General features: G+C 42.2%; 1 protein-coding gene across 4 annotated transcripts; it reads left to right on the top strand.

Moving 5' to 3' along the window:
* The first annotated feature begins 162 nt into the window (after window positions 1–162).
* Window positions 163–16,955, top strand: COQ7 (coenzyme Q7, hydroxylase). 4 transcript variants are annotated; one of them, XM_047839069.1, is made up of 7 exons: window positions 4,239–4,370; window positions 9,130–9,308; window positions 10,740–10,854; window positions 11,605–11,744; window positions 12,426–12,494; window positions 12,917–12,995; window positions 16,938–16,955. In XM_047839069.1, the coding sequence occupies exons 1-6, from the start codon at window positions 4,298–4,300 to the stop codon at window positions 12,992–12,994; spliced, it is 654 nt and encodes a 217-aa protein (XP_047695025.1). In that variant the 5' UTR covers window positions 4,239–4,297; the 3' UTR covers window position 12,995; window positions 16,938–16,955. The 4 variants fall into 4 exon arrangements, with proteins under 4 accessions (XP_047695026.1, XP_047695025.1, XP_047695024.1 ...); XM_047839068.1 differs by lacking the exon at window positions 16,938–16,955 and adding an exon at window positions 13,584–14,810; XM_047839070.1 differs by lacking the exons at window positions 4,239–4,370; window positions 16,938–16,955 and adding an exon at window positions 163–176 and having other exon boundaries at window positions 12,917–13,561.
* Window positions 16,956–17,905: the final 950 nt, after the last annotated feature.

Genomic DNA, 17,905 nt, shown 5'->3' on the forward strand with positions numbered 1-17,905 from the left:
CCATGTTCAGCACAGAGCCCAGTGGGGCTCAATTCCCCCAACCATGAGGTCATGATCTGAGCTGAAGTCAACTGACTGAGCCACCCAGGCGCCCCAAATGACAGAGGGTTTAATGCAGTCATCAGATGAGTGCTTTTAAGACTCCTTGGCTCTACCGAAGCCAGGAAGGAGTATAGGTATGTGTTTTAAACTAAAAACACATAAAATTATTTAAAGCACTCCTCTCCCAATCTTCCACCCCCCAGAGGGAACCACTGCTAATGTTTATTTTCTTTTCCCAGAAAATTATAATACATATTCAAACATATATATGTGTGGTTGAATGCATGAAAAATATATATTTCTGAGCTTCTCCCTTTTTCCTCCTTAATAACATCTTGAAGATCTTTCCATATAAATAGCCACCTGTTCTTTTTAATAGCTACATAGCATCCCATTGTATCAGTGTATACTTCCATAAGGATATGTTCCTTGCTAGGTACTTTATTTTCCACTCACCAACACTGCCCTCCACCCTCTCCCGTTACAAACATGGGGAGTTTTAAAAGTCCCTCCAATCATGTCTCTATTGTCTCTATTTCCCTGTTCTGCTCCATTCTCCTAAAGAAGGTTCTGGTTACTATTATTTTTTTTGCCTACAAAACAGGGCTTTATTGGAATTTAAAATTCTTAATTAAAAAAATTTTTTTAACATTTATTTATTTTTGAGAGACAGAGAGAGACAGAGCACAAGCAGGGGAGGGGCAGAGAGAGAGGGAGACACAGAATCTGAACCAGGATCCAGGCTCTGAGCTGTTAGCAGATGCGGGGCTTGAACTCACGAACCCTGAGAATCATGACCTTGAGCTGAAGTCAGACGCTTAACTGACTGAGTCACCCAGATGCCCCTAAAATTCATAAATTTTTAAATCAAAGGAATAGAACTTAAAACAAAATAGATATATATTTTAATTTTCTATTATTTTTTATTCTTAGATTTTATTTCCAATTTTAATATAAATTCTAGTTAGTTAACATATAGTATAATACTGGTTTCAGGAGTAGAATTTAGTGATTCATCACTTATAATATGCAGTGCTCAACGCAGCAAGTGCGCTCCTTGATGCCCATCACCTATTTTAGCCCATCCCCCCCCACTCTAGCAACCCTCAGTTCTTTATAGTTAAAAGTCTCTTATGGTTTGCTTCTCTCCCTTCTCCCCCTTCCCTGTGTTCATCTGTTTTGTTTCTTAAATTCCACATATGAGTGAAATCATACGGTATTTGTCTTTCTCTGAATGACTTATTTTGCTTAGCATAATACACTCTGGCTCCATCCATATCGTTGCGAATGGCAAGATCTCATTCTTTTTGATGGCTTAGTAATATTCCATTATATATATATATATATATATATATATGTCCATTATATATAATACCCATTATATATACACATATATACATGTATACACATATACATATACACACACGATCTTTTTTTCAAAAAAAGGTTTCAGGTTTATTTATTTTTGAGAGAGAGCGTGAAGAGGAGAGGGGCAGAGAGAGAGAGGGAGACACAGAATCCGAAAAAGGCTCCAGACCCTGAGCTGTCAGCACAGCCCGATGTGGAGTTCAAACTCATGAACCATGAGATCATCACCTGAGTTCAAGTCAGACGCTTAACTGACTGAGCCACCCAGGTGCCGCAACACATCACATCTTCTTTATCCATTCATCAGTTGATGGACATTTGGGCACTTTCCAGAATTTGTCTGTTGTTGATAATATTGCTGTAAACATTGGGATGCATGTGCCCTTTCAAATCAGTATTTTTGTACTTTGGATAAATACCAAAGGCTATAAATCTGCTTAAATTGCTGGGTCGTAGGGTAGTCTGTTTTTTATTTATTTATTTATTTATTTATTTATTAATTAAAAAAAAATTTTTTTTTAACGTTTATTTATTTTTGAGACAGAGAGAGACAGAGCATGAATGGGGGAGGGTCAGAGAGACAGGGAGACACAGAGTCTGAAACAGGCTCCAGGTTCTGAGCTGTCAGCACAGAGCCCGACGTGGGGCTCGAACTCACGGACCTCGAGATCATGACCTGAGCCGAAGTCGGCCGCTTAACCGACTGAGCCACCCAGGCGCCCCGGGTAGTCTGTTTTTTAACTTTCTGAGGAAACTCCACACTGTTTTCCAGAATGGCGGCACCAGTTTGCATGCCCACCAACAATGCATCAGAGGGTTCCCCCAGAACACGTTCTTGTTCTTTATCAAGGCAGCCTTGCATGTTCTTGCAATCACAGAATATTCTCATCCCAGCAAAGAGAAGAATCCAGCTGGGCAAGTTTTTTGTTTGCATTAATTCTTAAGTTGGCAACATCTGATAGCAGCTACTCAGGAGTAAGTAATGATGAAGACAATCCATTTTGCCAGAGTGGAGCTGCAAGGTCTGATCCCTGGGAAGACAGGATTTCTGAATGTATCTTCTTTATATAGGGTATGGCTTTATTAGTAAATTCCATTTTCTGTATTTTCTCTCCAATGCATGGGATGCTTGGGACCTGGGATGGCTTTGCTACTTGCTTCGTGTCTTCACCTTTCTGAGATAAAATTCCCTTTAAAATGGAAAATAATACATATAGTTACTTTTATTTTTGAGAATGGAGTTAGGGACTAATATACTTTCTGAAATTTTGTTTTCTCCTTATACTTGTTTGTTATAGAAAATATTGAGAACACTGAAAGGTACAGAGAAAAAAATCACATGTAAGCACCATTTATCGACATTCACTGCTAATCTTGCCAAATTCCTCTTAAGATAGAAAGCACGAAGGGAGGGAGGGATGGGATGAAAAGAAAGAAAAAAAATGTTGGTATTCTTTTCACTTACCGTGTTATTTCATGTTATCAAAAGTTCTTTATAAACATTTCAATGGGCTACATAACATCATAAAGATGGGTCATAATTTCTAACATTCCTTTGCTGCTTAACATTTTGTTTTCAATTTTTCCTGACAATAACTTGGACTTCATAAATTTTTGTCAATGTGGGATGGGATTACACTAAAGGTTTAGTAAGAACGTTTTAGGGCTTTTGAGAGACAAGTTTACACTCAGCTTTACATAAGAATGTCACATCATCCTCACACTAATTGCTTGGATTTAAAAAGCTATGGAATAGTTCGCCATAATTTATAATTATTGTACTGTGTTAGAAAAGTTTGAAACAACTGTATTCAATATTTTATTAAAATATAAATATTAACTGTTTTATAACTTGGAAAAAATATATAGTTGAAGGGTGTAAAGTAGAAAGTGAAAGCCCCTTTCTTAACAATCCCAACCCTCAGACGTTACTGAAATTAAATGTTTTGTTATATCTCCTTCCAGATACCCATCTTTGATTTTTTGCCTTTAAATATATATCCTACACATTTGGAAAATTTCTGTTGGTTAGATCCCTTGACGTAGTCAGTGGATATGCGTTATTTAAAAAATATTCCACAAAAATTTTTTGATAAAAATTTTTAAGTAGTTTCAGGATCACAGAAAATTTGACAGGAAGGTGGAAATGACCCTTTGCCCCTACATGCATAGCCCCCCCGCATTCCCAACATCCCCCCACCGGAGTGGTACATTTGCCAAAATTGATGAGCCTGCACGCACACATTGGGCATTCACTTTCAAAAGCATGATATGCGTTGCTAAATCTCCTCCTCCCCACCCCACCCCCCTCAAAACAATGCATCAATACAGATACACATCAACCGTAAAGTGGAGACAAACAACGAAACAAAAACCATGTTCTCTATACAAAACCTAAAATAAAGAGAAAAAACGTAAGAATTTAAGTCGGCCGTTAGAACCATCACCTAGAGACACTATTGACCATGCGGTGAATTTAATTTCGTCATGCAACTTCTACAAGTGGATGAAGCATGTGGGATACACATAGGGAAAACTCTCCTTCCATGCTGGTAAAACAGAAAGTACAACAGCTGTGACAATAAAGAGTTCCCTCTTCGTCCTCTTTCCCAGGAATTTACCCAGGCGGCATCTTGGGAAAAGCAATTTAGCATCCTCAACTCCCTAGCAACCCAAGTCTCCTTTAGAAACGTCGGACTTCTGAGTGATTGATGGTGATCATACCCAATATCTTTTCCTTTGCCCTTTCCAACCAATCGAATGGAAGCAGGGGCCTAGGGGCGTTCCCACCGCTGCCAGGGCGGGCAGTGTCTGTTATGCGTCATCAGTCTGCGCTGAGTGCACGTTTGGCCGTTGCGCTCAGGGCAGCGGTTACCTTGTCACAGCAATGAGCTGCGCGGGGGCGGCGGCGGTTCGCTCCCTGTGGCGGCTGCGCACGGGCGCCCTGCGGCCTCTCCCAGGTAAAGAATCAGTACGGCCGCATAAGTGCGCTAAACCGCCGAGCCAGGGAATTTTCGCCTGTGACTTGGGCCGGAGAGGTCACGGGGCAGACGTCGTAGACGTCATAGGGCTGCGACGGCGCGCGACTGCGAAATGGGAAACTCAGACCGCTGATAGGAGGGGCGGAGTTTGTGGTGCGCTGGGGGAATGTGGGGCCGGAGGGCATGGTTTTCGGCTGGGGCGCTCTGGCGTGTCCGCTAGCAGTCGGCAAGCGGGGGAATGACATAATTGTACACCTCTGACGGGACGTCACTGCCGGTGTCGTTGGCATTCCAGGCTGAGGACAGGTGGAGGGAGACCTTGCAAGTTCAGTGTCTATGGGCGTCATCATAGCCTTCTTTAGGAGCCCTGCTAGGCAAAGTAGTCGCGCGACCTGCCGCGTGGGCTTGTTAGAAGTGCAGGTCCCACTTCTGACTTACAGGGTCGCGTTGTCTGTAGTTTAGCTAGACCTTCGAATGTCTTGCATGTACTAGAAAGTTTGAGAAGCACCTGGATAGTGGAAGGGGCATAGAGTTTGGGGTAGGGAGATGAATTAGGATCCTGGGTCCTTCTCCTATCCTCTTTTCATCAGAGCTGCCTCAGAAAATTGTGAAGTCGTTTTCTGAAAGTGAAGTCGTTCGTATACCACCTGAATATTTTTACCTTTTAGCAATACCACTTGTACTTTTGATTACCAAATGTGTTTTTTCTATAACCGTGTTCCATCTTTTAAAAATATTTATTTTTGGTGCGCCTGGGTGGCCCAGTCGGTTAAGCGTCTGACTTCGGCTCAGGTCATGATCTCACGGTTCGTGGGTTCGAGCCCTGCGTCGGGCTCTGTGCTGACAGCGCAGAGCCTGGAGCCTGTTTCGGATTCTGTGTCTCCCTCTCTCTCTGCCCCTCCCCCACTCACGCTCTTTCTCTCTGTCTCAAAAATAAATAAACATTAAAAAAAAAGAAAAAAAAAGAAAAAAAAGAAAATATTTATTTTTATGGGGGGAGGAGAGCACAATCGGGGGAGGGACAGAGAGAACAGGACAGAGGATCCGTAGCGGGCTCTGAGCTGACAGTCTCACAGCAGTGAGCCTGTCACTGCTCACCAACCCGAGAGATCATAACCTGAGCCAGAGTCAGGATGCTCAACCGACTGAGCACGTCAGTGTGTTCCATTTTTAAATTAAATAATTTCGCCGAAGCTAAGTTCTTATGGTGAAGACGGAAAACCAAGTATTGCCTGGCCCAAATAGAGTAATCAAAAAATGAATGGGTTAAAAACATAGTAAAAAATAGTATTAGTAAAAAAATAGTAAAAAATATAGTATTAGATACTATTGCCTACCAAGACTTGAACCCCAAACAGTCTTTCTGGGTGGAGAGAAAAAAAAAAGATTAGCAAGTATTAGGAAGGTATTTGTAAACTGAGACATTCTCCTTGATGAAATCAAAGGGATTGCAAAAGAATTTAAAAGAGAGTAACTCTTAACTATGTGGGTGTTATTAAATGCATGTTCATAAGCCACTTAAGATCTTCCTGTATACTACTTTAAATCTCCTAGGTACCATCATTATTAGATTTTTCACACTGTGGGAAAGCACTAACTTAAAATGATACATTAGAGAGCTTCTGGCACAGGGCCTCAACTTTATTTTTTCGCAATTTTAAAGTGTGTGACAATGCAGGCAAAACTCAGGATTTTTAAACATGACTTTTAATGCTCCTTTGTTGAGCCAATGAGCATAACAATAAAAATCATTCTTTATCACTTAATAAAGTTACTTTGCTTCCTGTATCTCATTTTATCTTCATGATAATTCAGTAAGAAAAGTGTTACTATTGTAGGTTTCCTTAAAAAGGAAAAAACCTGATTATTGCCAATTTTATATGTAAGAAATGGCAATTCTGATTTGTCCAAGGTTAGTGTTAGAGAATAGAACATGTATACGGTGCCTTGGTGGCTCATTCGGTTAAGCATCCAACTATTGGTTTCAGTTCAGGTCATGATCTCACATGGTTCGTGGGTTCGAGCCCCATGTCAGGCTCAGCTCTGCTGGTGTGGAGCCTGCTTGCAATTCTCTCTGTGCCCCTCCCCTACTCGCTCGCTCTCCCTCAAAATAAGTAAACTTAAATAAAACAAACAGGACACAGTTTCTGGCTCTAGCTCTGTGCTCCTTCTGTGGTTCATCCCATACTTTTTAAAGATACCTTACAGAGATTGTGAAAAGATAAAAATGGCAAATAATACAACCCAATCCTCCACACACTCCACAAAAAATCATTTATTAGGTGCCTGAGCCTGGAAAAGTGCAGTGCTGGGGAACTGTGAGGTATGTTTTTAGTACAAATACAGTCCTGCCCATCAGAAGTCAGCTGTGTGTTTACACTCATCCTGTGTACTCAGCCCCTTGCTATTTCTCGTGAAATGTGTTTTTAAAAAACGAGTCCTGGGCTGTAAGTTCTTTCCTATTAATATGTTTTGGGATGGGAGTAACAAATGAAAGAACAAGCAAACAAGATTATCTCGAGAGGTAGAGCCAGCTCATTGTTTTCTATTCCAATTCCTAGGAGTCCTATTTCTGTAAGGAGGTAAGATTCATGGGAGCATCAGTCCTTGGACCTGGAGGAGAAAACTTTGGACAGGCAACCCTGACTTTGTCAAATGTGTCAAATTGTTCTCCATACGAGAACATGGTCATGGGGGCACCTGGGTGTCTCAGTTAAGCATCTGATTCCTGATTTCAGCTCAGGTCATGATCTCACGGTTTGTGAGTTTGAGCCGCATGTCGGGCTCTGCAATGACAGTGCAGAGCTTGCTTGGGATTCTCCCTCTGCCCCTCCCCTGCTCGCTCGCTCTCTCTCTCTCTCTCTCTCTCTCTCTCAAAATAAATAAATTTTTAAAAATAATGATAATAAAATAATAAGAAATCACAAAAACTGGACCACAGTGACCCACTGTCTGATGGCACAGATCCGAGTGGTACATTACACTCAGCAGAACTTGCACTCCATCTAGTTTTTGGTGTCCAGTTCCTGGACTCCGTCCAGTTTCTTGAGTGAAGCAGGCACAGTGAGATGGAGCAGGTCCTGCAGAAGAGTGGATTAGAGCTGGGTCACCAGGCCTCAGACCCCCATATCCTTGCTCCTTTGTTTAGTGAAGCATTTAAAACCCCAGAATACAGAATCACTCAGATTTCAGCAGACCTACCCCATCACCTGTGTCCAAGGCACTCAAACCTTTTTTAATAAAAAAAAGTGAAGTTTTGCACACATTTTCAGGGTGTTGAAGTTAGCCTAAATGAATAGAAGTATGTGTTAAAGATATGGTAGTCATGCATAACAGCCTTAAGACACATCTCAAGATGATACCAGTACAAGTCAAAGTTCACATGACAGCTGCGTCCATGGGGTCCGCATTTTCATATCTACAAAAAGAGCTGATAACATCTTATACACATAACAACACATTGGAAGGCTCTTAGGGGAAAAAACTTTGGGGATGCCTTAATGCAAGGCTCAGAGAATACAATCAAGGCGTTAACGATTAGGAGATCTTTTTTAATTTTATTTCATTTATTTTGAGAGAGAAAAAGAGAATGTGAGCGGCGGAGGGGCAGGGAGGGAGAGAAAGAATCCCAAAAATTCCAACGCATGAGATCCCACAAACCATGAGATCATGACCTGAGCCGAAACCAAGAGTCAGATGGTTAACTGACTGAGCCACCCAGGCACCCCTCTTAGGAGATTTTTTTAAAGACAAAATTTAATCTATCTTGAAGAATTTACATTTTGAAGACAAGAGTTCAGTTGAACTGATGATGTACCATAAGGAGATGAAACTCAAGGTGTAAGGCTCTGCTCTCAAAATCCAATGCCCATGTGTGTTTTGAGAGAGCTTAAATCTATGGTTCTCAACCTTGGCTGCACAGAACTTTTTAAAAATATGGCTGCTTCCTCTCCCCACCCCGGGGATTGACTGGGGAGGAACATCCATGGTTTTGACAGCTCCCTAGGAGTTCTTGCGCAGCCAGCATTGGGAACGAAGAGGCCTGAGGGGAGGTGAACTGGAGAAGCATGCTCATCTAGAGGTCACTGCCACGTTAAATACTGAGCCTGTCTTTTTCACTGCCTGATGAAAAGACAGGCTCAGTATTTCCAGATCTTTGTATGTTTAACATGAAGCCAGAAGAATCAGATCTTTAGGTAAACTCTATGTGTTAAGTGTTGGTAATTAATTCACTTTTAAAAGGGGGTGGGGACTGGCTGGCTCAGTCAGTAGAGCATGCAACTCTTGATCTGAGTTCAAGCCCCATGTTGGGCATGGAGCCTACTTTAAAAAGTAACAAAACTATGGGGCGCCTGGGTGGCTCAGTCGGTTAAGCATCCGACTTCGGCTCAGGTCATGATCTCGCAGTTTGTGAGTTCGAGCCCCGTGTCGGGCTCTGTGCTGACAGCTCGGAGCCTGGAGCCTGCTTCAGATTCTGTGTCTCTCCATTCTCGGCCCCTCCCCTGTTCATGCTCTGTGTCTCTGTGTCTCTCAATGATGAATGAACGTTAAAAAAAAAAATTAAAAAAATTTTTTTAAAGTAACAAAACTACAGGTTTAACAGAATACATTTATGGAGATATCCTTCCTATGAGGAAGTCATCTGTGACCTTAGTTCCAAGGTACTCCTTTCTTCTGTCTGTAAAAGAAAACATCTGTTTTACCCGAAAGTAATGAAGAATAAACATTTGCATTGCAGCTTATGGAAGAAGAATCAGTGTCAGATTTTACAGTTCACGAATGACCTTAGACAATATCAATTGGGCAGCTGTGGATCGAATAATCCGGGTGGATCATGCAGGTGAATATGGAGCGAACCGAATCTACGCAGGGCAGATGGCCGTCCTGGGTCGGACAAGTGTCGGGCCAGTCATTCAGGTGGGTGCTCCGTTATCCCTCTCAGGCTGGCCTCACTGAATAGCGTGGGGATCCAAAGGCCTTCAAGTCATGAATCACATTATGTCATGCACTGTCAAGGGAGGTACTGTCCCCAAGAGAACAAAAATTGGTTACTAAGATGGGGTCAGGGGAGGGAAAAGTATATTATTATTTGTATGTATCAAGTAGAGACATATAGTACATAAACAGATATATGGTATATCTGAAGTATTAACATTTCACTGTGGGGTGGGCAATTAAAAATGTTTGAGAATCATCACATGAGGTGAAAGCACCAGTTGCTGAGAGGTTGTGATCCTGTTCCCAGTGGAGATATTTTATATTTTATACTGAGAGGCAGAGGGAGGGGCCTGGCCTCTGTAGTCAAAAAGACCCAGATTCACATTCCAGCTTTCTTCCACCTCCTACTTCTGTGACCTTGGGGAAGTTACATGATCTCTCTGGGTCTCTATTTCCACATTTGCAAAATGAACTGATAATACCTACCTCATTGGGTTTTCATGAGGAATAAATGAGCTGGCATAGAGCAACTAACACCACATCTGGTATGTAATAGACACTTAGCACAAGTTAAATTGCCTGCTGTGAGCCCTTGGGCAAGTTACTTAACCTCTCTGTGCCTCACTTTATCTGTGTAATGGGGATAATGACAATTAGTGCAAATTAAATGAATTGCCTTCATAAATCTGTTTGATAGCACCTGGCACTTAGGACGTGCCAGCTAAGTGTTAGCTCTTTTGTCTTTCCCACTTAATCCTTTGATGTAAATGATACTTCTAGTATTCTAGAAGGAAATTACACAATCGGTGATTCTCTGCTCTCCTAATTGCGGAGTGGGCTCAGCATCTCATTTCTCTTTAGTCTGGACCTTTTCCTTAAAGAGGCATGTGTTGGGGCACCTGGGTGGTTCAGTCAGTTAAGCATCTGACTTCGGCTCAGGTCATGATCTCGCAGTTTGTGCATTTGAGTCCTGCATCGGGCTCTGTGCTGACAGCTCAGAGCCTGGAGCCTGCTTTAGATTCTGTGTCTCCCTCTCTCTCTGCCCCTCCCCTGCTCACATTCTGTCTGTCTGTCTCTCTCAAAAATAAGTAAACATTAAAACACAAAAGGCACTTGCAGGTCTCAGAACTTCTGGAGCCATGGTTCATGGCCTGCTAACCTGGAATGGAGATAATGGCTCTTCTCCTGGTTTGCTGGCACTCTCTTCTCCATATCCAAGATGCTTTTTAGTCCGATGCTTCGCTTTTTCCTTGGGTGATTGAAGGGGAAGGGGAGAAATAGCAGTTCTCATTCTTCCTCCATCTCCCTTGTGCTTCCTGTCTCCCACAAGGACAGGGCATGGAGCTTCCTTGGCATGTAGCAGGTGGTCTCTGAGTAATGCTTGCATTTATTTTTGTGTTTTTCTTACAGAAAATGTGGGATCAAGAAAAGGACCACTTGAAAAAGTTCAACGAGTTGATGGTTGCATTTAGGGTGCGGCCCACCATTCTGATGCCCTTCTGGAACGTGGTGGGGTTTGCACTGGGTATGTGTCCAGAAGAGCTTGCTTGAGCTTAGGGATCTGGGGCGATTACATTGTTAAAGTACTGAATCCACAGTTCTTTCTGTGTCCTCTTACAACCTTTTTGTTGACTTAATATTTCTTAAAGTTAAATTGACTTTTTTTTTTTTGGTTAAATTTATTTAAATATTTATGGATTTAAATCAGTGGTTTTATAAATAGAAAGTACAGTAAAAACAAACACATCGAAGGAGGAAAAAAGCTAGAGCAATTCAGTTGTAGCCCGATGATGTTCCCTGACAAAGGTTCTAAGACCTGCTCACTCTTAAAAAGGGAGAAGAGTAAATGTTGGGAAAGAAATAAAGATGTACTCATCCCAGATGAGGACTTTCTTCTTGCCATAATCAGAGGGCTAAAAAGAACATTGAAAAGAGAATAGTATTCTTACTCTGTGATTCAGGATTTGACAGTGTGACCTGGTACCACCTAAAACAGCAATTTTCACTGGGGGCAGGTTGCTCCTAAGAATGCTTGGCAGTGTCTGGAGACACTTTTGGTTGTCACAACCAGGCGTGTTTCTGGCCTCTAGTGGGTAGAGGCCAGGGACGCTGCTAAAATATCCTCCAGTGCATAGGACGGCCGCCACAACAAGGCATTACCGAGCAAGCCCTAGAGCCTGTAGTGCTCCGGTTGATGAACCCTGACCTGACATGATCTCCCACACCAGTGTAGTGTCTGTCCCATCCTTTTCTGTGCTGGATTTGACAATTCCAGGTGCGGGAACCGCCCTGCTTGGGAAGGAGGGAGCAATGGCCTGCACTGTGGCTGTGGAAGAGTCTATAGCACATCACTACAACAACCAGATCAGGACGTTGATGGAGGAGGATCCTGAAAAATATGAGGAACTTCTTCAGGTATTTGAATATACTTTGGAAATAGGCCAATAAGGGCGAAAAGGGTCGGTAAGCAACTTGGTGGGAAGGAAAAAAAATAGCAAGTTGGGGAATGACATGGCCTTAGAAACCTAGGTGAGTGCCTCATTCTATAGGCAAGAGACACAGAAAGCTCAAGTCATGTGCCCTGGTCACATGCTCGGGCAGAACTGGGACCAGAAGCCATGCCGTGTCTCCTGAGCCCACAACTGTATTCTCTCCACTTCTGGATCATTGATAGATTCTGAGCCAATGCTGTGAGCACAAATACTTCAGCTTAAATAAATTAACCAATAGATATCTTCATGTAATTTTCTATTACAAATAAGGGAACTGTTTAATTTTTTTTCAAGTGTAAATTGGGGGTTGGTAAACCCTGGCCTGGGGCCAACCACCTGTTTCTGTAAATTAAGTTTTGTTGCAACACAGTCACGCCCATTCTTTAATGTGTCTGTGGCTGCTGTCCTCCCAACATTGGCAGAGTTGAGTAGTTGTGGAGAGGCCCATACAGCCAGCGGAGCTTGAAGAACTGACTTTTTCGCCCTTTATAGGAAAAAACTTGCCTACCCCTATCTTAGATGGTAGAATGAGGCTTTAGCCTCTAGAAGAAGATAGGACAACAGATTTCTTTTGATTTTCTTTGATTTCTTTGTATTTAACCAGGTGATAAGAAAATTTCGGGATGAAGAGCTCGAGCACCATGACATAGGCCTTGAACATGATGCACAGCTGGTAGGGGACCTCTCTTTACTATTTGCTTGTGCTGCCCCGGGCACCTTATTTGGAAGATTAAAGGGCGGGAAATTTTTTGTTTCCAGAAAAATAGATTTCATAGTGACCACCAAAGATAGCAAACCAATACTGTGCTTTGATAAAAACTCAGGCAAAAGCATTGCTCCCAATGGGAAGTCTTATTTCTTGCTTCCTTTCTCATCATTTCCCCCTAGCAGCTTCTTTCCTCTTCCCGATGAGAAACCAGATGATTCAGATTTTCTGGCGATAGTGGAAGCTTCCCAACCTTTTGAATTAAAAGAAATGTTTAGATCTTATGTCTTATCCAGAGAGCTGCAGCCCTGCCATTTCAGGCCATATCTTACTGCTACAAGTGAACGTAGAACATGTTTCTTTTGTTTGCTTATTGTCGTTTTCAACAGGCTCCAGCATATGCTATTTTGAAGAGCATTATCCAGGCCGGATGCCGCGTGGCAATATATTTATCAGAAAGGTTTTAAAGTATGTCCACTTTTCTGTCTATAAAAAAGGGTAGTAATTAAACAAGGGGCATTGGCAGAAAAGGAAATGTGCAATTGTCATTATATGAATTTTGTTAATAAACTGCAAGAGGTGTTTTGTTTTTTTTTTTCCATAAATAAAAGTCTCTAGTGATGATTTTTTTTTCTCCTGTGCCACCTTACGCCAGAAGTCTGACTGTTGGCCAGGTCTGTTCCAGTTAATAACAGACGAAGCTGCTGCTTGTTTGGGGCATAGTTAATTTTTTTTTTTAAACATCAAGAATGAATCATTAAGAAAATAACAGAAATCTTTAAGGGGATAAAAATTTGAATTTACTTCTAACCAAAGGTAATTTAAAACATGAGGGTGTTGAAGATTGACAAAGCAAGACTGTCAAATCCATCGTTAAATGGAAGACTGTCATTGTCTCCATTGTTTCCAGTGGCCTCCTTAGCTGTTGTTCCTCTTCTCTGGATTTTTCAGTGCCAGAGGGTCCCAGGCTGTGGTTCTTGGCCCTGTTCTGTCTGTCATCTTTTTCTTGGTATCTCATCCTGCCTTGTGGTTGATTTCTTCACATTCCTGTTTCAGCCCAGCTTTCTCATCTTCAAATATCCACCTGCCAGCCGGTCCCCTCCATTTGGAAGTCAGAGAGAATCTCAAGTTCCACGTGCCCCAAGCAGAACTCCTTGACCCCCACCCCACCATCCTGACGCCCCAGTGGCCTTCCTTATCACAGTTAATAGCCGCTCCATCCTTCTGGTCCTCAGGCCAAAAAATCTCTGGAGTCACCTTTGACACCTGCTTTTATCACACCCCCATCCAGTCAGTAAGGACATCCTGCAGACTCTACCAAATCCTTTTTGCTGCCTCAGCTGCTGCCACTCAGGGCCCAACCACCCTCATCTCAGCTGGGTTATTTCAGAAGCCTCCTAACTATTCTTCCTGCCCTGCCTGGCCTCCTACAATCCATTCTCAACCCAGCAGCCAGAGTGATCCTTTGAACCAGAAGCCAGACCTTGTTACTGTTGCTCAGCTCAGAACCCCCCGCCCCCCCCCAAGTGGTTTATCCCACTTTCCTCAGCACAAAAGTCAAAGTCCCTAAAATGGTCTCTAAGAACCCAGATGATCTGGTCCTCTGGCCACTTCCTCCTTCCTCAGTCTGCTCCGCCACACTGGCCTCCTTGCCATTTCTCAAAATACCAGGCACCGTCTTGTCCTAGGGCATTTGCAGTGGCTTCTCTTTCTGCCTGCAATGCTCCTTCCTGTATATCTGCATGGCCAGATCCCTCACCAGCTCTTGGATTTTTGCTTGATGTCACCTTTTAACCAGCTGAGCCACCCAGGTGCCCTACTGATGTCACCTTTTAAAGGAGGCCCTCCCTGACCACCTTTTCCAGAACTGCAAACCCCACCCTACTGCTTGGCTCATCCCACTTGCTCAGCTCTTGCAGTTTTTCCCCACAACACTTACCGCCTTCTGACATATTACATGATGTATTTAGTTATTTATTTTTGTCTGTTTCTCCCTGCAAGAGTGTAAGCTCTCTGTAGGGCAGGAATCTTTGTTTTAATCACTGACCCATAATAGGTGATCACTAGATAGTCTTCACTGGGATTGAATGAAGAAATAGCTCTCCCTTGTTAGAAGTCATTTTCACATAACCAGTAATGTAAGAATTCAAGACTATATGCTTCGCAGCAAAATTCAGTATAGATTTATTGAAAAGATGCTACTGGGCCAGGCTGGGCTCCTGGGTTCTGGGTCCATACCATATGATTTGCTATAAAACTCCAAATCTTCCAGCCAAAAGGAAAAAAAAAAAAAAAAAAAAAAGACACTACCAAGAAACTCAAGGCCATTCTCTTTTTAAAATTTTTTTAATGTTTATTTTTGAGAGAGAGCACAAGTGGGGGAGGGGCAGAGAGAGAAGGAGACAGATAATCCAAAACAGGCTCTGAGCTATCAGTGCAAAGCCCAGCATGGGGCTTGAGCTCATGAACTGTGAGATCATGACCTGAGCTGAAGTTGGATGCTCAACTGACTGAGCCACCCAGGCACCCCTTTTATCTATTTATTTATTTTAATGTTTAAAAGGCCATTCTCTCTGCTTCTTGCTGATGATTAACAAACATGCAAAAGAATGAGTTTGGACCCCTGCTTCACAGTATATATATAAAAATGAACTCAAATGGATTAAAAATCTAAATGGTAATGCTAAAACACATAGAAGAAGACATAAGAGTAAATCCGTGTGACTTTGGATTAGATTAGTTTTCTGCATCGGATGCCAAAAGCATAAAGCAACAAAAGAAAAAAACAGATAGATTGGACTTAATCAAAATAAAAACTTTGGTGCTTTCAAAGAATACTATCAAGAAGGTAAAAGACAACCCACAGAATGAGCAAGAATGTTTGCAAATCATAGATCGGATAAGGGATTTGTATTTAGACTATATAAAGAACGCTTTAACAACTCAACGATAAGAGCCCAATTAAAAATAGGCAAAGGATTTGAATAGATGCATCTTTAAAGAAGACACAGGCCACTAGCATTTGAAAAGAGGTGTAAGATCATTAGTCATAGGGAAAACCACAATGAGATACCACTAGTGTGGCCAGTGGGTAGTGTGGCGCTGCTCAAATAGTGGAAAATAACGTGTTGGCAAGGGTGTAGAGGAATTGGATCTGCACACACTGCAATGGACACGTGAAGTGGTGCAGCCCCCTTTGGAAAACAGTCTGGCAGTTCCTCAGACAGTTAAATACAGAGTTACCATGTGACACGGTGACGCCTCTCCTAGGTATAAACCCCAAAGAAATGACAGCATATATTCAAACAAATATATATTCACGAATGATTGTGGCAACGTTATTCATAATAGCCAAAAAGTGGAAACAATCCAAATGTTCACCAGCTGATGAGTAGATGAGCAACATGTAGCCTATCCATACGATAGAATATAAACTGGTCATAAAAACCCTTCAAAACATGATGTTTGGGTACAAAGTTTCAGAATGGAAAGAGGAAAATAGTGAAGGCAGACGGTGGTGTGAATGTACTTACTGACACTGACCTCTACACATAAAAATGGTTAAATGATAGGGATGCCTGGGTGGTTCAGTCACTTAAGTGTCCGACTCATGACTTTGGCTCAGGTCATAATCTCACAGTTGATGAGTTCAAGTCCCACATCGTGCTCTGTGCTGACACTGTGGATCCTGCTTGGGATTCTCTCTCTCTCTCTCTCTCTCTCTGTCTCTCTCTCCCTCTCTCTGTGCCCCTCCCATTTGCACTGTCTCTCAAAATAAATAAATAAAAACTTAAAATGTTTAAATGATGTTATGTATAGCTTACCACAATTAAAAAAAAAAAAAAAAAGCTAAGTGAAGGAAGCCAGACACAAAAGGCTAAGATTGTAGGATTCTGTGTATATGAAAATGTTCAGCAGAGGCAAATCCATAGTGACAGAAAATAACCTAGTGGTTGCCTAGGGTTGTAAAGAATGGTGGGACACGAGGACCAATTGCTTTTGGATACAGTTTATTTTTGGGGTGATGAATGTTCTAGAATTAGCTGGTGGTGGTGGCTGTACAACCTTGTGAACAAATTTTTAAAAACTGCTGAATTGTACACTTTAAAATGGTGAATTTTATGGAACGTGAATCATAGCAATAAAAAATAGACGATTTATAGTTATATATAGTTTTATGCCGTATTTGAAAGCCAATTTCAATCCAGTCTGTTGAATGGGGGAACGATTTCCTTAACGTGCCACCCTTCTGTAGCCTGTAGAAGCCTCAATCTTCTGAGATGCTCTTGCTGTTTCTTGCCCTCCCATATCAAAGCTAATTCTGTAAGTATTGCAGTCAGGAGTCTTAGTCATATAAAGACATTTTGTACAATACTTATTAAAAGCCCAGATTTGCTGCCGTTTGTTTAGCACCTGCTTCAGAACTGATGGCTGATGTTTTATGCTTCTGAGAGCTTCCAGAACAAGACCAGAGAGATTTTCTGAATCCTCCCGGGATTGTTTATAATTCCATTACAGATTGTCCTCGTGTATTAACAAGGTAATCTTGTCTTTCCCTTACTTTACTGCTCTGACCTTTCGGGGAAAATGTGATTTCAAAATTGGACACCATCCAAAGATGATGCCAGGAGGACAAAGGATGTTATTCTTGCAAGCAGGATAGTTCCAAAGAGGCAACCTGAGCTATAGTTCTTTACATGTCTTGGATTCCCTTGCTGTTCAAAGTGTGGTCCACAGACCAACAGCTAGTGGCATCACCTGGCAACACTTTAGCAATGCAGAATTTAGGGCTCCTCCCCAGACTTTCTGAATTAGAATCTGCATTTTGACAAGATGTGGTGGTTTTCTACTCTGGCCAGAAATTCCTGGATACTCCCCTGTTCAGTGGAGCCTTGTTCCCCTTGCCTTGAATGTGGGCTGTACTTAGTGACTTGTTTATAACAAGTGGTAGAAATGATGGAGTGTGACTGCCAAGGCTGCTGGCTCATAAAAGACATTGCAGCTTTCACCTTTCTCTCTGAGATCACTCAATTTAGGAAAACATACATGCCAGTATTCACGTATGTGTGCCATCTTGGGAGTGAATCCTGCAGCCCCAGTCGTGCCTTCAGATGATGCAGCCCCTGCTGACATCCTGACTGCAACATCATGAGAGACCCGGATTCCAAATCAGCCAGCTAAGCCACTCCTCAGTTTCTGACTCTCAGCAACTATGTTAGATAATGTTTGTTGTTTTCAGCTGCTGAGTTTTGGGGTAATTGGTTAAGTACAGCAATAATTAACCAATACATGACACTTAAGCACATTAGATTTGAGAAGCTGAACTAGACGGTGAACTCCTGGATGGCAGAGACCACGTTAGTCGTTTCCATGCCTTC

This window comes from Prionailurus viverrinus, chromosome E3 (assembly GCF_022837055.1).
Source record: "Prionailurus viverrinus isolate Anna chromosome E3, UM_Priviv_1.0, whole genome shotgun sequence".
Classification (NCBI taxonomy): Eukaryota; Metazoa; Chordata; class Mammalia; order Carnivora; family Felidae; genus Prionailurus; species Prionailurus viverrinus.

Excerpts from the sequence above, each read along its gene's own strand:
- COQ7 (XM_047839069.1), top strand. The coding sequence starts at position 4,298 with ATGAGCTGCGCGGGGGCGGCGGCGGTTCGCTCCCTGTGGCGGCTGCGC. Across the intron at positions 11,745-12,425 it reads AATATGAGGAACTTCTTCAG|GTGATAAGAAAATTTCGGGA; the intron begins GTATTTGAATAT and ends GTATTTAACCAG. Across the intron at positions 12,495-12,916 it reads TTGAACATGATGCACAGCTG|GCTCCAGCATATGCTATTTT; the intron begins GTAGGGGACCTC and ends CGTTTTCAACAG.